The sequence below is a fragment of the Penicillium manginii genome (assembly GCF_028828005.1).
Source record: "Penicillium manginii strain IBT 31320 chromosome Unknown utg000006l:1.0-4164085.0:1.0-4166146.0, whole genome shotgun sequence".
Classification (NCBI taxonomy): domain Eukaryota; kingdom Fungi; phylum Ascomycota; class Eurotiomycetes; order Eurotiales; family Aspergillaceae; genus Penicillium; species Penicillium manginii.
The window spans coordinates 1,898,520-1,923,156 of record NW_026643107.1 but is presented as its reverse complement, the minus strand read 5'-3'; the positions used below and the strand labels follow the sequence as shown (position 1 = coordinate 1,923,156).

General features: G+C 48.7%; 6 protein-coding genes across 6 annotated transcripts; 3 read left to right on the top strand and 3 right to left on the bottom strand.

The window, feature by feature from the left end:
* Positions 1-283: 283 nt before the first annotated feature.
* Positions 284-5,094, top strand: N7533_009073 (uncharacterized protein; the record flags this gene model as incomplete). The annotated part of the gene is made up of 10 exons (XM_057105723.1): positions 284-344; positions 399-545; positions 601-1,615; positions 1,680-1,861; positions 1,914-2,602; positions 2,648-3,223; positions 3,277-3,428; positions 3,478-3,575; positions 3,626-4,085; positions 4,146-5,094. 10 exons carry the CDS (start codon positions 284-286, stop codon positions 5,092-5,094), a joined length of 4,329 nt encoding a protein of 1,442 aa, XP_056957172.1.
* Positions 5,095-5,888: 794 nt separating this feature from the next.
* On the bottom strand, positions 5,889-6,976 carry N7533_009072 (glycosyltransferase family 8 protein; the record flags this gene model as incomplete). The annotated part of the gene is made up of 3 exons (XM_057105722.1): positions 5,889-6,354; positions 6,439-6,874; positions 6,940-6,976. The coding sequence occupies 3 exons, from the start codon at positions 6,974-6,976 to the stop codon at positions 5,889-5,891; spliced, it is 939 nt and encodes a 312-aa protein (XP_056957171.1).
* Positions 6,977-10,229: 3,253 nt separating this feature from the next.
* On the top strand, positions 10,230-10,949 carry N7533_009071 (Mg-dependent acid phosphatase; the record flags this gene model as incomplete). Its single annotated transcript, XM_057105721.1, has 2 exons — positions 10,230-10,423; positions 10,496-10,949. 2 exons carry the CDS (start codon positions 10,230-10,232, stop codon positions 10,947-10,949), a joined length of 648 nt encoding a protein of 215 aa, XP_056957170.1.
* A 631-nt stretch (positions 10,950-11,580) lies between these two features.
* N7533_009070 (oxidoreductase, short-chain dehydrogenase/reductase family) lies at positions 11,581-13,289 on the bottom strand (the record flags this gene model as incomplete). The annotated part of the gene is made up of 4 exons (XM_057105720.1): positions 11,581-12,362; positions 12,454-12,637; positions 12,695-12,774; positions 12,833-13,289. 4 exons carry the CDS (start codon positions 13,287-13,289, stop codon positions 11,581-11,583), a joined length of 1,503 nt encoding a protein of 500 aa, XP_056957169.1.
* A 2,813-nt stretch (positions 13,290-16,102) lies between these two features.
* N7533_009069 (uncharacterized protein) lies at positions 16,103-17,171 on the top strand (the record flags this gene model as incomplete). The annotated part of the gene is made up of 2 exons (XM_057105719.1): positions 16,103-16,983; positions 17,060-17,171. 2 exons carry the CDS (start codon positions 16,103-16,105, stop codon positions 17,169-17,171), a joined length of 993 nt encoding a protein of 330 aa, XP_056957168.1.
* Positions 17,172-17,757: 586 nt separating this feature from the next.
* Positions 17,758-24,452, bottom strand: atg2 (uncharacterized protein; the record flags this gene model as incomplete). Its single annotated transcript, XM_057105718.1, has 4 exons — positions 17,758-17,775; positions 17,838-18,767; positions 18,829-24,195; positions 24,288-24,452. 4 exons carry the CDS (start codon positions 24,450-24,452, stop codon positions 17,758-17,760), a joined length of 6,480 nt encoding a protein of 2,159 aa, XP_056957167.1.
* Positions 24,453-24,637: the final 185 nt, after the last annotated feature.

The following is a 24,637-nucleotide window of genomic DNA, read 5'->3' as shown; positions in this document are numbered from 1 at the left end:
GCTTCCCAAGTCGGAATTCCCGTGACCCTCCAGTCCCGCTGGTCATGCTTCACCTCCCTCGACCAGCGAACTCACATTCGTTCCCTCACTCGGCCCTGCAAGCATGCGAGTAAATTTATACTTTCGACCCAACAAGTTTGATTCATCACCAAAAGTGCGTCGGATTGGCCCTGGTTCAGGTAGTACCTCTCGGAACAATAGGGCTGGGGTCATTGATCAGAAGTTGATCGAAGGGTCTCATCAACCTCGGGCCCACGACTCTCGTTTTCGGAATTCTTCAATCATGGCTTCTCCGAGTCCCGAGATTGGTCCTTGCGATGGTGATTCTCAATTGGATGCTTTTGGTAAGCCATAAGCTGCCAATGAAGAGCGTTGCTGCTATCGCTAAGACCCACGAGACCTCGAGTTACTTGCATCCGACGCCGGTATAGGAAGCACCATAACGTCGGTGACTCCTACCGGAAGCGTCATTCCCCAGCATAGGAACAAGACTGCAAGCCTGAGCAATCAAGCTGCTCCAGTGCAGACCTCTCGCTTTTTCACTCGTAAGCTCTTTCACTTTCGAATGGGTGAAATCACTATTAACCTGATATCCAACAGCAATGCTCAAAACCACGCCTCTCAGTGGATTGGGATCTAGTCAGCCCGATAATGCCTTCGGTTTTCAGTCCAGCCCACTGGCTTTGATGCATCAGCGAAAGAACAAGTCAACTGAAGGACGAGGCCAGCCGGAACCTTATTACGAAGAGTTCGAATTTGATCCAACCCAATCCTCTTTACAACAAACAACTTCACTTCACCGAAAGACAAGAGCGCCTATTGCAGGCTCGGACAGTCATGGAGGCTCTCCCTTTTCCAACCTTCCCCTCTCTGTACGAGGTATTGTTTTGGTTCCAGTTTCGGACTTGTGCGAGCAGCACCGCTCGCTTTTCAGTTTCCCGTTATTCAATGCCATTCAATCCAAATGTTTCTATACCGTATATAACACCAACGACAACTTGGTATTATCGGCACCGACTGGAAGTGGCAAAACCGTGATCATGGAATTGGCTATCTGCAGGCTTCTGAATACCTTGAAAGACGAACGCTTCAAAGTTGTCTACCAAGCCCCAACCAAATCGCTTTGCGCAGAGCGGTTTCGAGATTGGAATCGCAAATTTTCAGCACTCAATCTGCAATGTGCCGAATTGACGGGCGATACAGATCATACTCAGCTACGCGGCGTTCAAAACAGTCAAATCATAATCACAACACCCGAGAAATGGGATAGCATGACGCGAAAATGGAAGGATCACATGCGGCTAATGCAACTGGTAAAGCTGGTTCTGATTGACGAGGTCCACATTCTCAAGGAATCTCGAGGTGCTACGCTTGAGGCTGTCGTGTCACGAATGAAAAACATTGGATCGAATGTTCGCTTTGTCGCCTTGAGTGCCACCGTTCCGAACTCGGAGGACATTGCGACGTGGCTTGGGAAAGATGCTACTACCCAACATGTTCCTGCTCACAGAGAGTATTTTGGAGAAGATTTCCGACCGGTCAAGTTGCAGAAATTTGTGTACGGGTATCAATCGAGTGGAAATGATTTCGTATTCGACAAGATTTGTGGCTCAAAGTGAGTGACCCAAAAGCGAGCTTCCAGCAAAGTCTTGAAATTTCTAATCAACCATGGCTTCTAGACTGCCCAATGTTATCGGCACCCATTCTTGCCAGAAGCCAATGATGGTTTTCTGTTGCACTCGGAACTCGTCCGTTGCAACGGCCAAAGACCTCGCTCGGCTGTGGACAATGACAAACCCACCCGCAAGACTCTGGAAAGGGCCTACCAAACATATCGAAGTTCACAATGGGGATCTCAAAGGTACGGATTGAGCTTCGGGGCTACCTTTTCGATACATTCTGACATACCACAGGAACCGTATGCACAGGGGTGGCATTTCACCATGCCGGGCTGGGCCCAGGAGATAGACACGCTGTTGAGAAGGGCTTCTTGGATGGGCACATCAATGTGATATGCTGCACCTCTACTTTGGCTGTCGGGGTAAACCTGCCCTGTCACCTTGTGATTATCAAGAACACAGTCTGCTGGCAAAAAGGTGGCTGCCAAGAATACTCCGATCTCGAAATGATGCAGATGCTCGGTCGTGCCGGGCGTCCTCAATTCGACGATAAGGCAACAGCAGTCATTTTGACTCGAAAAGAGCAAGTGAATCACTACGAGAAACTTATTGCAGGCTCAGAAAGTCTGGAGAGCTGCTTGCACCTCAACCTCATCGAGCATCTCAATGCGGAAATTGGACTGGGAAATGTGACAGATCTTGACAAGGCAACGAGGTGGCTTGCCGGCACTTTCCTCTTTGTACGGCTTCGCCGGAATCCAACCTACTACAAGCTCAAAGAAGGGGCGAGCGAGGAAGATGAGGAAGAGCTTTTACGTCAAGTCTGTGAGAAAGATATCAAACTTCTTCAAGAGTGTGGACTAGTAGGGACGGATGAACTGCATTCAACTCGGTTTGGAGAAGCCATGGCTCGATATTATATACGATTCGAGACGATGAAGATTCTTCTTTCTCTGGACTCGAAAGCGACACTGTCTCAAGTTGTATGTACACCCCCGATGAGCATAATTTTTTACTGATGAAAACAGCTCGAAGTCGTTGTTCAGGGCGAAGAGTTCCATGAGATCCGCTTCAAGGCTGGAGAGAAGCCTCTTTATCGGGAAATCAACAAAGATCCCGGTATTCGATTTCCGATTAAAGTTGAGGTTTCTCAATCGTGCCACAAGATCTCACTGCTGCTTCAAGCCGAACTTGGTGCAATTGACTTTCCCAGTGGCGAGCAATTCCAAAAGCACAAGTTCTCGTTCCAACAGGAAAAATCCCTGGTCCTCTCTCATGTCAACCGATTGATCCGCTGTGTTATCGATTGTCAAATTGCACGTGAGGACTCAACCGCGATGCTCAACTCACTAGAGCTGGCGCGCAGCTTCGGTGCCAAGGTATGGGATCACTCTCCGCTTCAAATGAAGCAGATAGATCAAGTCGGTGTTGTCGCCGTGAGGAAGCTAGCTGCTAGTGGGATCATGAACCTTGAAGAACTGGAGGCCACTGAGCCTCATCAGATCGAAATGACGCTCAGCAAGAATCCTTCATTTGGAACCAAGTTGCTCGCGCGAGTGAGGGAGTTCCCAAAACTGAGGGTCGCCGTCAAGATAACTGGAAGGGTTCGTCAGGAAATTATCACAGGCACACCTTCATTGACTAATATGCAGAACAGGAAGTCACTGCCGAAGGTGTCAAGATTCGATTTAGGCTGGAGGTGGCATTTATGAATATCAAAATCCCGACCTTTTTCCAGCGACGGCCTATCTACGTTTGCTGCTTGACTGAAACATCTGACGGTCGACTTATCGACTTCAGAAGAATAAGGTATGTTGGAGCTAACGTGAGATGGGCGCAAGAGGCTAACAGGGCATAGTGCGAGTAAGCTCCAAGGGGGTCTGGAGGCCAATCTCGTTGCAGAGTTACACACTCCGGGTCAATTCATTATCAGCCATGCTATGTGCGATGATATAGGTATTGGACCCCTCGAAGCTGAATCAAACCCCATATTAACTTTCCACTAGCGGGTACAGCGAGACGAGCCGAGGTCAAGCCAGACATTCCGTCCTTCTTGTCACGACCAAACGACAAAAGTCTTGTGTCCAAAAACTCGCAGCTTCCCGAGGCCAGAAATTCAAACTCAATTGATGACCCAGATGGCTCTCAAAGACAACACAAACCCAAGACGGGTCATCGAAAGGATAATTTCGAGGGCGATGACTTAGATCTGGATGACTTTCTAGAAGCTGGCTCATTCGAGAAGCAACCGAAAGAAGTGGAAATGGCAACGAATCATCCTAATGATGACGTCGAGTGGATTTTGATTGATGGTACCCCCAGTCCACCTGCTATTACTGCGAATATATCCCGGAACAAAGACGAGGAGTGGGCAGCAGACACGGGACCGCAGTATGAAGACTACGAGCCGGTTCGACTCGCTAACGGGAACTGGGCATGCAACCACAAATGCAAGAATAAAACAAGGTAAGCATGTGATTGAGGATGAAGCCCTTGAAAATGTTTCAGGAATGCTAATTGTCATAGTTGCAAGCACTTCTGTTGTCGCGATGGTCTTGAAAAGCCCCCTAAGCCTGGGAAATGCAAGACTACTGCCAACCTCAAAGCTCACGGTCTTAGCCAGTTGACTTTATCGGCAAGCATGGGCGAGAAGAAGAAATCTAATGACAAAATGCCGACAAAAACAAAACAAACTGCCAAAAGAAAGACTAGTCAGCTGTCGGAATCAGGAACTGGGTCCTCAGGCCTTCCAAGAAAGAAGAAAACGAAACAGACCCAGATCAACTACAAGCAAGGAGGGAAATGCAACATTCCCAAGTTAGGGAGAGTGCGACCCAAAAGTCCTTCCAGAATCCTGTCTAGTGATTATGGGGACGATGGATTCAGTGATCTGCCATCTCCGTCAACCTTTCTAGAGACTGTCGACTCCTGCCTTTTGCGGCCCGGATCTCCAATGGTGGGCTTACCGCAGCCCAGGGAAGCTGAGCAAATGTGCATCGATCCTTCCGTTCTATCTCTTTCGGACTCTGGTGTATCAAGCAAAGTGGAAGCCACTCGTCAGCTGGCATCTCCAGCAATGGGAAGCTCAGAGGCTAGGACAAATTTACCTTACCCCTCATCACAACATGGAACGATCGATAGGTGGGACGGTACTCTGTCGGACTCCACTCGAGGAATTTTCACTTCGCCTGCAGCCATGAAAAGCACCGCTACTACTGTACCGCTGTTAACGTCTCCTGATAACAGGGCTCGCTTATCTAACGGAAAGGAAAGAGTCTCGGACATGACCCATGAAGATCTGGAGCAATCAAAGCTCGATCAGTATCCCCTCATAGATACACTCCATGAGATACTGTCCGTGCCAGCCAATTTCTGCTCGACAGTCAATAGAAATGATGAGGACTCCGGCGGTAGTTGGCAGGATATTGATCGGATGCTGTACGAGGAGTACAAGAATATTGTCAATTTTTATTGAAACGCAAACTCGGAACGGTATTTCGGATTTAAGAATGTTTGCTATATTATAGGGGGGTATTCAGAGGGGATGATGGATGGTACGTGGGTTCAAAGTTATGCTTCCTCTATGGTGTATAGAATATTTTAATATAGTAAGGATTCCAGGCATTATGCTTAGGTATCATTACATGACTACTATTAATGATATTGAAAACATCTTTTTGAATCATTTTTCAAGTTTTCGTTTGTCTCCCGAGGTCCAACACAGAAATAAATGCACCTTGACCCAGAGACCGATCGATTACCTACTAGTACTAGTCTTTCAGCACTCCAGGGCTCTATTCGACGCCGACTCATCCCAGCAGAACTGGAATGTTAGACCCAATTTAGGCCTCGCAGTGGAGAACGTCATGCCTTGGATGATAGTCCAGATACTAAAAACTACCTCGGGAGGACAGCTCTTTCTTTGGCAGCAAAGAAAGGACATGAGTCGTCAAGCTCTTGCTCGCCACGGCCGGGGTTGACCCGAACCCAAGGGATTCTGATGGACGAACGCCATCGTCGCATGCAGCATATAAAGGATGTGAGGTAGTCATCGACTTGAAGCTTCTTCTTGCTCAAGAATATGTGAAGGAATATTTAGTAGACAATTAGGGAATGACGCCTCTTTTTCTGGCAAAACTGAAAATACACGGGGTAGTTATAAGGATTTTATGGTTCCAAGGTGGGCTTTTGTGGTGGCCTTTGATCATGAATCATTCACATACTATTCATGGCAGGGTAGTGCAAGATTTTGGAGTTCGTCAAACTAGCTTAAAAACCGTCTGCGAGGCCACTCTGTTGTTCTTCTGCTAGTCTTTCAGCATTCAATGACTTCCACCAGGCATGGGAGGGATCGTGATCGTGATCTTGTCCATCTGCCAATTCATCCCACGGTTTCGGGCTGAGGATATAGTGTACATTTTTCACATTATCGTCGCGCCATATAGTGTCATGAACTCCTTTCCATCGTAGTGTTTTGAGCGCATTGTATATGTACGGCAGCGCAACCCATTGACCCTTAAAGACATCGCCGAGGAGGGATTGGTCAGGGAAATCATATTCCGATGCTGCAGGGGAGGCAAGCTGTTCTAGGATTTTGTGATAAATCCCTTGCGATGGATTAATCACTAGCAAGCCACTATTGAGCTCTCCTAATCCTGCGGTGGCTGGAGGTTGAACTGTTTGCGCAATGTCTGGATTGTCATGCTGAGTTGAAAAGGCACAATTCGCGGGAACCCTTTCACAAAGTGCTGAATTAGCGATTTGCCAAACGAGTAGTTGGTACCAAGGTTCTTGCTTCGGACAACACCATCAGGCTTACCAGTCTCTAGGATAATGAGGTTTATTAAGCGGATTGCAGAGACATGCGTGGCTAGCGGCAAACACTCGGTCACCTGTTCCATTCTTGCTTGGCGCATCCAGAGGAATATCCATTAACTCATCCATATTTTGAAGGACCAGCATGTCACTGTCAAGCTGAACAACGCGATCATATTCGGTAAGAGAAAAAGATGTGAGCTTGGTCCAACAGTCGTTGAATCGCGCATCGTTGGTGTAATCTTTCGAGGTCGTTGGGAGAAGATATGGTACACGCCGTTTCGCTATTTTCCTCGAGTCCAGAGCGTTGTGTCCCTCTGCAGGGAATGAATCTGTGTAAAGAACAAGGAGAGGATACTTCGATCCAGCCTTTTTAAGCGAGTAATCGAGAGTCAACAGGCCAGACAAATACGTGGTTTTTGTTATCAGAGTGCTCCAGACTAAAAGATATCAAGTTAATTCCTATCATGGGAAGCCTTTTGTAGAATTGTTTAGGTATTTATACCTTTGGATCCCCCTAATTCAGGCACGCCGGAAGCCATGTTTTTAGCAGTTACAAGGAACGAAAACAAACGGAAGAAGATGGCCCGGAGTGTCTGAAGCGCTGACGTGCTTGAAGCAATGTGGGGGTTCCGAGTGGGCGGTGAGATATTGACGGTTAAATCTGGGCGGTGAGACTAGGAGTTCAACATCGGTTCGCTCATGATTAGTCAGAATCCATTTCAAGAACCTCAGAATAACTAAAAATCACTGCAGAGCACATAGTAGAGCGATCAAGTTCCTCGTCCTCTTTTCAAATTGAATATCGCAATTCCATTTATCTTTCATTGCTCTTCCCAGATACTCCGACGTTCGGTGAGAGGTGCCGTGCCGTGCGCCGGTACTTCAAGTTGTTTCCGATGCGTTCTCCTCGAGGCTATCTGTATGTCGAACTACTTAATCCATATCCACCTACGATGAGAGAATAAATCTTCGCCAGCGTACAGGTCACCCTAAAAATAGGTTGGCTGTTTCCTTTCAAGTTATTCCTTTGCTTCGCCCAACACACCTGGGCACCAAAGATACCTGCCCATTTCTTTCGAATCCCTGAAAACTCCATCTTGCGCAAATCACCAGATTCCCATCTTCTTTCCACGGCACGGCTGCTACATTTTATCCAAATCGATTCACAGTGTGGCAATCAGTAAATTCTGGACATTACACTTAACTCACAATGGATTTTTCATCAACTGTCGCTACGGGGCTGTACTTGGCGACTACAATCTTGGGTCGTGGTTTCATCGCTACTCAATTCGGCACGGCCATTGATCAAGCAGGCCCATTTCATTTCCTGGGGGGCATTGGGCACCTAGGCATCGACAACCTAAATTCCCATACTATCGATTTACGAAGTCGTCTCTTGTCGGGCCAGTTATCAGTGCAGACCTGTCAACCGGGTTATGTGGTAAAAAAAAGAGTTCATCTAAGCCATCTGCCACTGACACGTTCAGCCGGGCAACCCACATAGTCTATTCTGCTAGCGGTGATCCATCCGATATCCGGGAAGGATAGTCGTCGTTTAAAACCTTTGGAAGGTATTGCAATCCCTGAGAAGAGCGAAGATAAAAATATTGCGGTGATCACCGACGAGCAATTTGACCTCGTCCCAAATGAGACTTGATATGATATCCCTCTATATCCTCTCGTGAAGCATAAATTGACGATTTGCACCTTGATATCATGCGTATTCTCTTGGCATTGCTCTGCCTAACAAATGTGCGTCAGATATTTCGTAAGAGCAGTGCCTCCGGTCATCGTGCTGCTTACGCGTCATATTGCGGGCAATGGTGGATAGAATGTTCCGATCGGAGACCGCGCATGTGTGTTCTTTTCTGCAAACGATTCACATTTCTCCTCAAAAGACGTCTACCCGGCAATATTCGAGCAAAGACCTGACAAGTGCCTACAAATGCTGACCGGTGTGATTGATTCTGGAGTACCAAATGGCTTTAAGTGTGCCTTCCTAGGATGCAAATCAGCCGGGACACGGCGACTAGAATATGCACCTCAAGGTTTCGGTGGCGCACATAGCGGCAGTTATCTTTACAATATGATTGGCGGTAAAGTGAATGAGGTAGACTAGTTATTCATAAATCCAGGAGATATCAGAAGCGATTTGGAATCATTGGAAACTACTCACATTCTTCGCCTGCCTGATAATAAAGATGGTGTACATGATGTCATCTTACATACCTGTAGTCAAGAATCGGCTATACTTCATGAGGCTTTGGATAAACTACCGTGGTCATCACTGTCATGGTCTATTCATTGGGGGCTACGTGATATCCTCGTTACTTATTCAAAGCAAGCCTTGGAAGGATGGATCACTACCGGAATCGTCTAGCAACTACCTTACGCCTTGCGGTATCAAATCGGCCTGAAAAGCTCATCGCGAAAGGATGGGACTCGCAATTTGTCAGTTGTGAAATAGCAGATATGGCATCGGGTGCTGTTCTTGCAGGAAGGGGAAACTCAGGGGATGCTGTTCGTGTAGTTACAGGCATTGCGGCAGTCCTATGGGACGGAAACGTAACGGATCTTGATGAAACGCTCTTTTGGAGAAAACCAGTTTCTGCCTCTGACTTTTCAACCTTGAGCCCAATGACTGACATTGCTCTCGTCATTTTTTTTTCTTGGAATGGAGCATTGATTTAGATTACCAGATGTACCATGATTTGCCATCGGACCTGTACCTTGGCTGAACCAATGGGGGAATCGAAAAACTCCAATGAGACTATTAGTTCTGGAAAAAAATCTTACTTTCATTAGGATTAGAGTAAATAATTGCCCCAGCGAGATCAGTATCAACACCTACCAATAATTTTGGTATTGAACTTTCCATCTGTCGCCGCAGCCAAAAGATCTTGCTACCATTGTGCAGCAAGTGAGTAACCAACATAGAAGTAATCAATCAAGAAATATTACTAGTACATATAAGTAAATGAGTGGCAAGATCATACAGAGTTATTTCAAATCGTAGCTAGATACTACTTATTCTTTCTGAGTTATCACACGCTTAAATTTAAGATTGTAGAAATCGAATATGGGGCTGTTGAGTATTTAAAAAAGGATCCTCGTAGGGTCACATCCATGGATAGATGTTATATGACTCACCATCTGACTAGCTCACTGTTTAAATACCCCTCCTATGAGACAAGAAGTCAGCTGAAGCTGAGCATCAAACAAAGCTCTTTCTTTATTGGCGTGGACCTCATATCGTAACAGGAATCAATTGCCTCGATGATGAACTGTGCAATACACCCTGAGGAGCAACGTGGCTTAATGGATCCCAACAAGAAGCTGGTTAGTAGAGTAAATATCATATCTGAATTGAACGATTCATGTGGAAGTACTACTACTAGTACTCAAATACGACAAAGTCATGGTCGCTAGGTAACTACCGCCATGCTAGTCCAATATCTGCTACCTAGGTACATGTTTATGCAGGAAACCCAATGCATATATAATATGTACTCTGATCTAGCAATTTAATTTCACCGTTCGACTTCCATGTTGGTATAGTTATTCGTGAGGCAACTATACTACACTAGTATAGTTAATGGCAGTGGAGAAGCGTTTCCCCGCGGTGGAGCCTTCAAGTCTCTCTCGCCCTGCATGAACTTGAACTTCATCTTGAACTTAACTTGCCCACCATTTCATTCCATATACTACCCACTCACTCACTTACCTGGGTAATCAGTATCACGATCTTTACTACCGCACCGCCCGAGACTTCCATTCGTTGAACCCTTTGCCATGCTCCGCACCAAACGCCAAAACACCCACTCCCTCGAGGACTCCTCCGTGACCCCCGCAACTTTCACCGACGGCCTGCCCCTCCCTAAACTGATCGCCTTCGATTTGGACTATACACTCTGGCCCTTCTGGGTCGACACACACGTCAGCGGGCCCGTAAAACCCCGCGACAACAATTCACGCGTCGTGGATCGGTATCATCCAATTGCCCCCCCCCCCTCCCCCCTTGATCCGAGCCCGATCTAACTCAACCGCCCGTATCACAGATGGGGCGAAGCCTTCGCCTTCTACCCCGCCGTCTCCTCAATTATCCAGGCCTGTCAGAGTCGCGCGATCCCTCTGGCCGTCGCCTCGCGAACCCAGGACCCCGATCTAGCCCGCGACATGCTAAAAGCACTTCACATCATCCCTTCGTTCTCGGATAACCCCGCGGCGAATACGAAGACGAGTCGCGCGCTCGAATATTTTGATTTCATCCAGATCTTCCCGGCGAACAAGACACAGCACTTTTCGCGCATTCAGCAGACGAGTGGGGTTGCTTATGAAGATATGCTTTTCTTTGATGATGAGGCGCGGAATCGGAATGTTGAGACGGAGCTTGGGGTTACGTTTTGTTTAGTGAGGGATGGGATGAAGCTTGATGAGGTTGATCGCGGGGTTTGGGCTTGGAGGAAGAGGAATGGGATTAAAAAGAATGCGGATGGGGAACTCCCTAACTAAAGGTGTCTCCGCCTGTATGTCTTGGGATCTTTTGTTGTATGACTTTTGAGCATGGGAATGGTTGATGATTATATATAGATTTGAATGCCATTTTAGATACCCGGTCGGAATTATATACGGGCCTACTTAACCCCGGGGCTACTGGTGGTCTTCTTTCAAGTTCCAAGGTTGTCAATTGCAAGAAGGTTGTGATGACTCGGAGCCTGGAGGCTATCCTGATGCAAGTCCGAGTCTGTGACGGGGCTTGGGATGGAAACCCATTTCGACACGCCCGCTAAACGACACGCCTGCTAGTAGCACCTAGGTACTGCCAGTAGTGAGCGACTGCTGTCACAATCATACATCAACCTTGAAAGAGGATGATTTGCTCTTACAAATTCATCGGACAACTTGAAGTGAGAAAATGGAAGTCAAGTGGATGATGGGAAGTAAAATTTGGTATTGAATGGCCCAAGTCTCGGACCCAGCCTGCTGGAAAAAAAATAGGAAGTTCCAGTAAGTGGTATAAAAGGACAAGTCTGAAGAGAAGAATAAAAGAGAATAAAAATACACCATCCATCATCAATCATATCCATCCTTATCAAGATAGTCCAGCTCTTCCAAAGGTTCATTATGCACGTGCGTGTCACCATCAGGCCCCAGACCGCCAACTAAAAAGCTTTCGAAGCTTGTTTCGCTGGGAAAATGACTTTCGCTCCTCGTTCTTGCGGTCCTCGCCGCCAAGAGAGAGTGAGCTATGGAACCTCCGCTGCAAGTCGTCTAGCGCGCGAGCAGGGTGCCCGCGGAGGCCCATGGTCTCTGCGTTGGCCGCGGCCAGCACGGATTGGACATGGGGGTCGAAGATTGGATCGTAGGGGTCATAGTGTTGGTTATGATTCATTGTGTTGGCATAGTAGGTGTTGTATGGGGCGGGGAGATCGGTAGGTGAGGGTAGATCGGAAGGTGTTGGGAGCTCATAAGAAGAATCCTGAGGCAGGTCGTAGAAGATACCGCGGTCACGCTCGTCGACCTGGGCCCATTCTCCGTTTGCGTAGACAGGAGATCCGGGCTCTCCGATCTCGCTTTCTTCGGAGTAGAAGGTAGGCTGAGAAGAGGATGGGGGTCGTGGAGAACTGGAGAAATCGTGGCATTCATCTTGATCTGCCTCATCAATATCAGGATAGCTTCCAAAGTGATGTTGCTCGGCGTGGTGTTGCTGGTTCTGGGACCAGTAGTTATGCTCGCGGAGAGAGTAATCGGAGAGCGAGCGGACTCGATCGTGCACTCCGGGTGACGATGAGGGGATATCTGTGGTTTGCATCTTGGGCGTTGAGTGGCTTGCAGGTAAAGAGGTATAAAGAGAGTGCGAAGAGTAATGAGATGGTAGTGAAGCATCCGTGAACTGAGAGAGCGATGTCCGATCAAATGTTTGATCTGGAGAAAACGTAGTGGTCGAGATTTCGGAATTCCGGTGGTTGTCAGTCGAGAGAATGGAGCAAGCATCAACATCCTCAATGAAAGAAACGATCCGGGCGACGTCTCAGGGATCTCCGTGGGTTTAGAATCTCGAAGGATGTCCCGCCATGGGAGATGGTGGCGACGGCCTGCGTGTTGGCCAGCATCGAGGCGGATGCTTGGGGGCGAGACAGAGGCGGGTGTTGAGCCTGCGCCCGAGTTTGGGCGCGTTGAAGCTTTTCACGGAAAGTATTCTAGAAGAGGGTGGTCAGAGGGGGATGTCTTGTTTATCTATGTTTCAGGTCACTCACCAATCGCTTCCTGTTTGGTCTTGGACGGGTAGCGTGCTCTGAGACAAGATGAACTCGTGGAGCCTGGGGTTGATAGCCACCTGCAAACAGGTCAGTGCTCTGCATCTTGCATAAAATTAAAATGAGGAGGTAGCATACCAGTCGCAGGCTCTGAAACCTCGGGCTCCTGCTCACTTCGCTGCGAGATAACGCTGTGCGAATAAGAGGGCGATAGTGGTGGGGGAGTAGATGCCACCGAACAAACAGAGACCGCGGATGAAGGGAGCGATGTGAGTACCGTTGGACAATTCAAATTTGAATTTGCAGTCTTTCGTCTCAGCGTTTTTTCTGAACGATCGACAAGATCGTCGACGGGCTCTGCGGACTGCGAGAGATATTTTCGGTAATCATGGAGTGATAATGCACCAGTGATCCCCGACTTGATTGACCGAGCAGGAAGTGATACCGCATCAACAGGAAGGGATTTGGAAGGAGTGCATGGTGCATAAACCTGGTGACATTCTAGACATTTGGAGCAAAGCGAGATGTCCGGCAGCTCGCCATCATCATAAACCCCGATTGAATCGACGCCACGGTAAGCTAGATCCTCCACCATTTTGGCTTTTTTTTCTTCTCTGTATCTCTTTTTTTTCTTTGCTTCTTCTTCACAATTGGCTTTTCTTGCGGGGGTTTGTGAGGGGGGTTCGTTGGCCCGCTACTAGCGTGTTGACATATCAAATGCACACGAAGATCGGGAGATCAATCCAAAACGCCTCAGAGTCTATACATCTGATTCGTCAGAGCGGGGGGGAACTGCAAGGGACCAACTGCCACCAAAACATGAAAAAAGAAAGACACGAGAGCGTTGACTTACCAAAATAAAAATACAACAATGCAAGGAAGCAAGGTACGAGATAATGCAATCGCCAGCCACAGGAGATATAAGAAATTATAAGGGCAGGGCCTTTAAGGCGGACGGGTCGGAGCCGACGGAGGGTCTTCTTCTCTCATCTGGATCTGGATATCCACATCTCCACTTAAGAGTGACGACGCGGTCTGGAACCCAGCTGGAGCCAGGAACAACTGGGTCGCAGGCGGACGAACCGGTGGTTCTACAATTCTGCAATTCATTCTGGGCAGAGAATGGGATTATGTAGGAAATGGTCGACGTCACACTCGCCCACTGCAGCGACCGAGCCTTGGGCAGAAGCAGCCCAGCAAGAAAAAGAAATCATCGGAACAAGGGTGAAATGTCGGTCTGACCATGCGTGTGTTGTGCCAAAAGGCTAACCCACACACCCTTCCCCTGTTGCCCTGGGGCCTGAGTGCCGAGTGACTGGATGCATCGCAGAATGACTTACAGATGGTCCTCTCCCTGATCCTGCTGATCGTAGAGACCCTCTTAGCGTCCTCCTAGTCGCACACCCTCCCGTCCCACCCCGGCCAATCATCCGCCCCAGTCGCACTTTGACATGAACATGATCCACACACCGGGATTGGCGGCGACCAGTCGGTGGGCAGAACGAGGGGATAGTCGTCAGGGCTGAGCGAAGGCGATGACTTGGGCACCGAATCTCCATCAATGGCTTGATTGGCGGACAGTCACCCAGAGGGAAAGACATAGTGGCGAGTGTGAAAATCTCGCCCCAACGCGTATGTAAGTGCTCCGTTCCTCGGCATTCGGAACTCCATAACGGATCGTAATCTCGATCGTAAAGGCCCATTAAGACGGGCCCTGGACCCACCGGGCTCACATGGGGAGAAATGGAAAGGAAAGAATTGGAATTACACGCGTTGGGTTGGTCAGCCGAGACTGTACGGAGAATCGGAGGTGCACACTCGGGCGACCAGTCACCAACGCCATAGCATTGGAAAAGTACAGAGTACTATTGAATTAGCTAAATTACTATTTGAAGGAATTGAACAATTTCCAGTCGATATATTGTCAATATACTCCGTACTACTAACTAATCCGTAGTGATTGAACATCGCAGTATGCATATGCTGAACTTTCCATACGGCCGCTTACAGCCGGCGGTTTGAATAACCTTAAAATAACTAGGGATAGTGATGTAACATTCGTAATATTCAGTAATCGAATTACTCCGAATGGCCAGAATCTTGTCGGCCTGGGCCTGAGGGCATTTTCTCTTTCAAGGAATTGTGTGCGATTGATCCCATGGTTCTACTCTGTCGCCGAAACTCTGCTCCTCGTACCTGGATATCCATGATTCATGATATGTATACGCCTCTGGCTGGGGCAATGTCGGGGAATTCTGGGGGCCATTCCGGGATCGGCAATTGGGCAACAGGTTTTCTTTGCTTCTTCAAAATGAGGTCTTGTGCCTTGCTGGATATGGCTAGTTTCCTGGCTATCATATATACTTACGACTAAAGCATACATCATATCTCTGGGTTGTTCCGACCGCAGGTGAACGAGGTCTTCCGAGTCGGTCGAGTTCTCCATGCAGTGTACTAGTATGTTTAGCTCTTGGCCGAGGAAAACATTTCTTGGGAGGCTTGATTGCTGAAGAGGTACCATAGTTAGAGGCTGCTTTATATGATAGTATCACCTTGAGAATGTCACAACGGCTGGCTCCATCATCATCTGGGCGTAAATCAATTTAACTCTCTCGCCCTCTCATCTAGTTAGTAGCAGGAGAACATGCATACGACTAGTAGTGATGGCCTTGTGGCATAGTACCTAGACCTCCAGGGCTTTGGTATTATCAGCCTGGAGGTTACCCTGCAACTAAATATGCGCTCCTAGTAGGTAACTACTACCTAGGTAGTACTATCATCTAGTTCCTCCAACCCTTCGAGTCATATTTTTCGCCCCCTTCCAAGGTTCTGCATATTTTCGAGTAAATATCGAGTTTAATCAAATTGCCATAGAAGGGATTGGCATTTCTCCAACCTCTTAACTCACTGACTAATCCAGCAAGCTGCTACTACTAGTTTAGTTGAAAATTGCTGAGAGATGAGTTTATCTAGCCCTAGCTTCGGTCCGATCAATAGGCCCAGCCTGAATGACTGACCGATGGGCCTTTTCAGCCTCGTCTTGGCTGATGTATCTGATTCAACTAGTCTACCTATGTATGTAGTATCAGATTTCAAGTAATCATCTCCAGCAATAAATAAATAGTAACCAATAAACACCATCGCTTTCAATTACACTGCATGCATTCAACCGTCGGCCGGATGCTGTGTCAGCCCGGCCGCATGGACAAGCATTGGTAATCTCCACAATTGTTAAGCATAGCAAGCAAAGAACTGCAGGGGGAGCTCTACAAAACAAAATGGGAAAAAGCAAAAGCTATCGATTTATGTCATTCAAGTTTTCAGTCATTCTTTTTTCGAATGTAATTGTTGCTGTTATCGGCCTCCTCAATCTTTTTGATCTCCTCCCCATCCATTCAAGTTCTAATTATGGTCAATTTCATCCAGCCAAAGGTCGACCCCTTGCCAACAGGCATTGATTTGACTGGTCAAACAATAGTGGTAACAGGTGCCAGCTCAGGAATGGGTCTTGAAGTGACCCGACAACTAGTTTTACTTCGCGCCTCGACTGTGATTCTTGCTGTCCGCAATGTCGCCAAAGGCGAGTCATGTGCAACTATGATCCGTCAGGACCCCTTGATCAAGGCGCAAAATCCCGAGGCAGCTATCAAGGTCATGGAGCTGGACATGGAGCTCTTCGTTAGCGTGCTGTCATTCGCAAAAAGACTCCGGGAGGAAATCCCCATCGTCAACACTCTCATCCTCAATGCGGGAATCGGCCTACTTGAGTTGAAACATACCCCGATCGGCCACGATAAAACCACACAGGTCAATTACCACTCCAATGTTCTACTCATTGCCGAGCTTCTACCGTATCTCGAGGCAGGTGCAGAGAAGACGGGCACCCCTGCACGTATTAGCTGGGTTGGCAGCCGTGCGCATGAGACCACAAGTTTCGAAAAGAATTACCCTCTCAAATCTGGCGAGGGGGTGATTGACCACATGGATAAAAAAGAGGCTTTTGTGCCATTCAGGCGTTATGGAGATTCTAAGTTTCTCTGCGCCTTGTTCATGTACAGTTTGGCACCGCGGTTGGATTCTAAGAAGGTCATCTTAAACATGATGTGCCCGGGCATGGTTAATACTAACATGAGCGACGTTCTGCCGCTGTACTTAAGATTGATTGTCAATGTCATCAAGTCGATCCGTGCCAGGTCCGTTGAGGTCGGTGGTTGGATCATATTAAACGGTGCACTTGTCATGGGTCCCGAGTCTCATGGCAAGTTTTTGATGGACAAGACTATCGCCGAGTGAGTTATTTCCACTTTCTTTTTTCTCTGGTCGTGACTTCGTTGTGATTAAAGACTAACTTACTTGTCCTCTTAGCAAAGCGGCATTTATCGATTCAAGAAAGGGCCAGAATATACAGAAGAACCTCTGGGAGGAGACAGTCGCCGAGATGAGCCGGCTGACCACTCTTCCTGTCGAGTTCAGATAGATGGTTACCTAGGTATTTGCGAAGTTTGCTTGTTGCGTTCTTGAATATATGCCTATTCGTTGGGATTATACCTGAGAGTGCCTATTGGAATGAACTCTGTTATCTGATGCAACATGTTGTCCAATGTAGTTGCACTTGTAGTACCTAGGAACTTGAATGGCTCAAGCTTGACATCTTCCAACTTGAAGGTTTAATACTCATTGACAGACACGGATCAGCAAATCTACATTGCATTCAATCTATGGCGCTCACAAGGCAGTAAAATCAAGAGTAAATGTGCTTAACGCCAGAGTAATAAGAAACCAAAATATCATCACAATCATAATCATAGTGAAAGTTCGAAGACGCCCAAGTTCATGCATGCATGGGGAGGATAGCAATTTTTACATGCGTCTTCGTGTCCGAAAGCTCCCAGGGGAGATGGTATCATCGCAGCAAAAACGTTCAGATGTATTTACGGGCGCATGAAAGATAAAGGCAGAAATTTCAAAAACGAGCGAGACAGAAACAAGAGAGAGAGAGGGAGGGGAAGGGAACAGAGCCTGTCCCGCGGTAGCGGTTGCATATAGATCAGCAAGCTAAAAGCTCAGTAGAGTTTATATTTCTGTGAGCATCGTTAGTAAGGTTCTTGAGATATTTGAAACTGAATGTTTTCTGTGCACTTACATCTTCCATCTTGCGCCGGTTGCTCGGGTCGAGGCTGTTGCCAGCACCCAACAGTGTACGTCCCACAGCTTTGGAAACCCCAATTGCTGGCCGGAGGACTACTGTCGGAGCGCGTTTCCAAACGGCTCTGGCGGCTGCCGTTGCACTACCACTTTCAACAACCTCCCCAGGCACGGCGACAATGGCGTCCCGTGCTAGGAGGAGATCGCGTTCAAGGCCACGGAAAGCGCCCCGTAGACCCTGGACGACTCCAATCGGTTGATCGGCATAGAGGGAAATTTTCTTCGCTTCATCTTCGTCATCGCGGTTCTCCTCCGAGCCGGCAGAAGTGGCATTTGGAGCCGTCAGCAAATCCTCCGCACCTTGAAGGACTGTCTGTGTGCCGATGGCTAGCTTTGCACCGAGCTTGACAAGTTCGTTAGAAGTGGTCTTGGCGAAGGCCAAAGCACCTTTCTGGATGCTGCGCACAATCCGCCCGTCCTTCTGGTACTCGCGCATGGGGATAACCACCAGGTCCTTAACGCCGCCTCCGACATTGACCAGAGATCGAATGGGGGCCAACCCTGCCAGTACTCCGGGAAGCTGATTTCGTTTCACATCCGGCATCCAGATGTCATTGAGGGTATTGCCGAGACGGTCAAATCCAGAGACACCATAGATGATGACATGGCGCAGAACCATGTTAGCGTTGTCAAGTACGAAAAAGTTCATGAACTCTGTCGTACGGCCGGATCGAAGTCCAGCATAATCAACCCTCTTAGGCTTGAAATCTAGCTTAACTTGGACAGAATTCACTTCAACACGCTGCAAGAAAGGAACGTCCCCCGGCGTACTGGCCTCCTCGATGGACTCATCTCGGAACTCGAAAAACCGACTCATGAATTCCAAGGCATCCTGGTCAACATGAAGGCGGATAGGTAGAACAGTAGCCTAAATGATGTTAATTCACGGGATTCAAGAAGAGACAATATTATCATGGAGTATAACTTACTTTGAGGACGATCTCAGATGCGGCGAGTTCGGGCAATGGTTTGACAGTAAGAATTTCAAGATGGATCATGCTGGTTCCACTCTCCCGTTCGCCGGCTTCGTGCATATACGTCGCGAACTTTCTCCACGTCGACGTTGGCACATGGTCGTAGATCTCCAAGTCTCTCACGCGCACATCCAAGGAGCTCTGGGTCTCATCTGAATCTTGCGGGAATACCACCAAATCAGCGCAGACTCCCCGTAGCTCGAAGCTCATCTTATGGGCCTTGCTGCGATAAAGGCGTGGCCCTCTCTTCTCCCTTCGAGGCATTGATCTGCCCTGTCGGCTGGTTGTGGCGGTCACTGTAGTGGTTGTGGCATAGCTATCTGTCTCACTGTTGAGATCATTGATTTCACGATCAATCTCACGCTGGAGCTCCCGCGGGTCCTTGTTGGCTGGGATCCCAATGTAGATCGAATTGAAGAGAAAGTCACCAATGACAGACTCCTCATCTTCCGTAGCAGATGGTGACATGCGAGAAGCGCGTGCCCGTCGCTCGATTGCTTTGCTTTCGACCTCCTTCACGGCCTTGGAGATGGTGTCTCGTGTCCGTTGCCAGTCGTAGCCATCGAACAGATTCCAGATGACATGCATGTCTCGTACGCGCACCCGTAGAGGGCTGCGCTGGAGCTTAGTATCGTTCGAAAGACCATAAGTATTATGAGTGGAGTCCCAGCGGTGTGCCGTGCCGCCAACGGCGGATTGTTTTGCAAAATGGTCTTCTTGGAAGTTTAGTTCCGAGAGACTAGAAGAGACATGGTACTGGGAGTGGAAACTGCCAAGAAGATTGTTGTCGTGGGGCGCGCCGACGAATTCTGCATCATCGCTACCGGACCCAGTCTGCCCTCCAGGGTAGAAATCGCTGACATATTCGAGTTCATCGCTGAGCTGATCCTCCTCTATGATACCCTCAAGATGGGCTTCTGACTCGGCACTGTCATAGATAGGCATTGCAGGATCGGTGGCGAAGGCGTTGCCCGAGAAAGAGGCTAGCATGTCTTGAAGTGGCGTGACTTCGGTCTGATACTTTTTAGTGATGCTTGGTGGTGTCGGAGGCTGGAGTCCATTCAAAATGCTGATGAGTGTTTGTGTCGAGTCCGCACATGTTTCCAAGATCAAAAGATCATCTCTCAATTCCACGTCTAGAGACTTAGTACCGTCTTCATCGAGCTTCATGATCTTCACAACCGCCATTGCGGAGGAGATAGAAGAAACAGGAACATAGCCCTGGTTAATGTATCCCTGGACCTGCTTGCTCTGGGGAGAAGTCGATGCACGCTGATGTAGATTTTCCGCAGTTCCGACGTTGGTCACGTCGTCTATGATCATGATAGATGCCTTCCCGATCTCCAGATTAGCATCTGAGGATTCATCGGTGTGGAGGGCGCCGGTGAATTTGGCATTCGTGAGCACTATGAGCCCTTTAGATGGCGAATTGCGCGGGTTCAGACCTAGAACAGAGTCCATAAACACGACCGCGAGTTTGATTGGTTTTGATGCTCGCGAAGCATTCGGTTGCGGCTGGTAGAAGACTGAATCTTCCATTGTCAGGGGCGAATTCTCTGCAAGATTGGCAATAGAACTCGCCATTTGGCCAGCCAGGTCGCGACCTGTCGTATCTCGACCTAGTCCAAGGAAGGCCATGACCGATGGGATCGTATATTCAACTCTTAGATGGTGCAGTTTGACTTTGAAAGTGGGGTCCATCTCATCGGGAATGAATCGAGCCATGAGAACGGGTGCCCGGGAATCGTCCACGCTTTGATCGTTGCCGGGCACTAAGGATTCGCCGACCAGCTCTTCTTGATTGTTTCGAAGAACTTTGATGGTCCCGACCTGGGTTGCAGTGAGTGAGGGCATACTGATCCAGGCGATCTCGGCATCCGTGAGGTACGCGTTCAAGTCGCCGACTTCTCCGCCAACATAGACTTGAACTTCAAGTTCGCGAACCATAGTTAGAGTCAAAATACCGGGGCGATCATCTTCAGGCAGATATTTTGTGACGTTGGACAGTCGTCCCATTTCTTGTCCAAGGGATGAGAGTGAGGCGAGGTCCTCGATATTTGAAATCGTCGCCTTCATGCGCTTAACTGCGAGACGAAGAACAGAGCCCTGTTTACGCTGGCGCAAGAGTGTGTCGAGCAAAATGTCGTCGTCGTCATCGTACTTGTTTTTAGATGGGGTGATCAAAGTCAAAAGGCGACCAAGGTCGTTTTCCTTCGGTGCTGACAGGAACTCAACCCTGATGCTATCCAAAACGACATTTGCAGGAGCATCACGGGTCCCGTCAAGCCGAATCGGCCCTCTCAGCTCAGCCCGATCAATTCCAATGCCGAGGCCTTCGAACCTGCTTACAACCTTGACTGCCGTCGTGCTCAGCTTTAGGGAATGTGTCTCTCCGACAACATCAAGGATAATTCCACCGAGCCGAGCGTTCACTTTCCATGGGGCAGACACAGACTCGGCCTTTTGTGGAGCCGGCCCAGGCGTTTCGAAATGCACGCCCCTTGCACGCTTTTTTGGATACTTATGTGCCGCCTTCATTGTAGGAGTTGATGAAATTGAGCTTCCGAGTTCCAAAATTGTACTCAACCCGCCCATCCAGCCCAGTACTTCCTCCAGATTCTGAATGTTCATGTTAATATGGAGTGGAAGGGTCGACAGCTCAACCCGCGTAACGTCTGCATATTTGGTCAACGAGAGTGAGACATCTGCTTGAGAGGGTGCCATAATATCGCGAGTGGACTCGCGCATTTTCAAAGACTCGTCGAAGGACACCAGGTCCTGAGAGGCAAATCCGAAAGCGAACTTTCCAACATTGAGTTTCAGGCTCGATTTTTGATCGTTCGCTGATGCATTAACTCTCAAACCGGATGCCGTAGCTTGAAGGACGATATCTTCCATTGACGGATGATGCGAATGTGGTAAAAACGTGCCAGAATTATCAGGATAGGGATACCCGGCTACATGCTCTATAAACTTGACCGAGAATTCGCGGACCTGGAGGTCCAGGACGGGTCTCAGGGCAGGCTGGCTCTGGGAAGATTGTCTTGGGGCTTGCTCTTTATCGGGCCCTGCATCGATCATGCACGAGAGCCGTTGCAATGCTTTTATAACAAGCCACCCTGTTGCAATGTCAAAGTTCGAAGTCATTGAAAATACTTCGATTTGTAGCTCAAAAAGTCGCTCCATTGCATCATCGGCCTGCTGTTGACCAGAACGGTCTGCCTCGGAAGATGCGCGTATTTCACTCGGAATTCGTGGAGATCGTGCAGACGTGGAAATCCTCGAGGAGAATATGCTTTCATCAAGGACAGGGTCGCGATAGCTACTGGCCATATCTTTCAAGTCACTCTCCGTCCGCTCCATAGACATCTTGGGTGGCACTGTATTGATTTTCTCCAGGCTTGCAATGGTTGGTAGCCAGATTGAGATTTTGTCAACGCTGAAAACAGGTTTTCTCATTTCGCCGTTCTTGTTCAGAATAGGAGATGAAGCCGCGTCTGCATTTTGCCCAGTTGGATATTGAGAGTCTGATCGGCTATCGCCCGGAGTCTGTTGCTCAATGAAAGATGACCCAGATGGAATGTTTGGCTTCGGCGTGGAAGCGATAGCTTCGTCCTGAACCTCTGATTTCGGTGCGATCTCCGTGGGAACGTGGGTCTCGCTGCGCCTGCTCGTTTCAAGACCCGACACTCGACCAGGACCAAAAGAGTCCCATGCACCTGGCATATTCGGCATGAAGCTTTCGCCGCCACCTTGGCTTATGGCACTCATATACAGACTTTGCGCCTCGTCGTGAGAAAAGAACTTGGACTCGGTGAGTTCGGCGCCGGGGGTCGGCTCTTCAGAGGCTGTATTGTCAGAATTTGAACGTGACAACGAGGGTTGAGAAGCTTCCGAGGAGTAAGGAGGTCGATGTGCCAAATTGTCCTCTGGTACATCGTTGTGATGGTTGGAGAGCGTGTTCTCATTGGATTCGATACCAAAACGACTAATTGTTTGTGAGTCGTATGTCGGGGACTCTTTTAGAGTTCCTTGTAGCGATTCCGTCGCGATTCCCCGATACTCAATATCCCGGGGATTTGCTGCTTGACTATCCAATATAGACGATGGAAGTCCTGGGGAAGGTTCATTTCCCTCGATTTCTGCCACATGTTGTTCTTCAATATACGCGTCCAAAGGTGGTTCATCGTCGAAGTCGTCGAATTGAGCATCGATGACGGAATCCAAATACCCTGGGTTGTCGTTGAATGGATCGTCTCCAAATGTCTGCGAGTCATCAAGACTGCGATCGTATCCTCTCTCCTGATCCGAGTCTGCATCCGAGAATCGGCCATCGTGGGTCAAGCCCGATGCCTCCATTTCGTGCCTTGATACCTCCATTTCGTCTCTGGATGCCTCCATTCCATGCCCGGATTCTTCCACCTCATCCCCCAGACCACTCCCTCCGCTATAATAGCCAAGAGATGGCTCAAAAATCGTTGACCGCGTCATGGCAAGCCCGGGATCGGAAACGGAGTTGTTCAATGAAGGTGGCGACGCAGCTCTACTGGATGAATGGCTGACCTTTGACTGCATGGTAGTAGTTGGAGAGGCAGGGGCTGTGAAACGTGAGTAGTTTGAAAAGACACCTGGGTCCGAGACGAGCCCAATATTAATGTCAGCGAGGGAAAGTAGTCTTTTGCCTTCCCGAGATGGGGTCGACTCGGTTGAACTAGTAGCGGATGCCGGGGTCCCATGAAGATCTACATGTCCCACCGTCAACAAGGCCGAGACAAGATCCGGCTTATCTTCGGGATGTTTCTTGGAAGGACCGTCTTGCTTCAACTCCATGTCCACTCGCACGACGATGTCCTTGATGCTGATTTGTAACCGCTCCGCCAGGCCTTTAAGGAACCCCGCAACAAAACTCGGTAGAGATGTTTCTTCATTGCCAAGACCTAATTCTTCCTCTTCATCATCTTCACCGAAGGATGACCCCCGTTGAAAGACGTGGGATTGTGATGAGATGGCGGCTTCCAGTTCCTCTTTCTCCTCTTGTGGCTCGGACTCAAGGAATGATTCAGCTAGGTTGGATGGCGTAGGTAGAGCCTGTTTCCCACCCACAGGATGCCCTGTCGAAACTGGGAGTGTCTGCTGCTTTCTATTCCCATGTTTATCTTGGGACGCTTCATTGGATAATAAACGAAGGTGTAGATCGATACCGCTCGCTTCAAGGCCGATACCGCTGTTGATCAGGTCGGCTGGGATAGTTATTCGAAGGGACTGGATCCGGGCGTTGAGGAGTTCGCATGTTGGCGGAAGCTGTAAGTAGCTCGCAAGTTTCTATTAAGGTAACGTAGATGTTAGAGATGCGGTCCAAGATATCTCGGGATCAGTGCCCCACTCCGTAGGTCTGGGTTGCACGTCTTGCTCACCTCCAACTTCAAGCCAATATCTCGTAGCTCTACTGTACTTCGTTGACCCCAAGTAATACCCAAGTTATCCGGATCTAGAGCATCTGTGTCGAACAGGCCCAGGCGGGAGAGAGCGTATTTGAGTAGTCGCTTCTGGAAGAAGGACGGGAGGAGGTACGATGCCATCACGAAACGCCCTAGGGGGCGGGTATGGTCATGCACGAACGGAATTCATCGAAGCTCGAACAGTCCAACTGAACGCGAAGAGAAAAGCAAATGTGAAAGGGAAAGGGGTGGTGGGATTTGAAGATGGAGGAGGATCCAATATGACGTGCGGAGGAGAGCACCTGATAAAGGGCGGGCTTATCGTC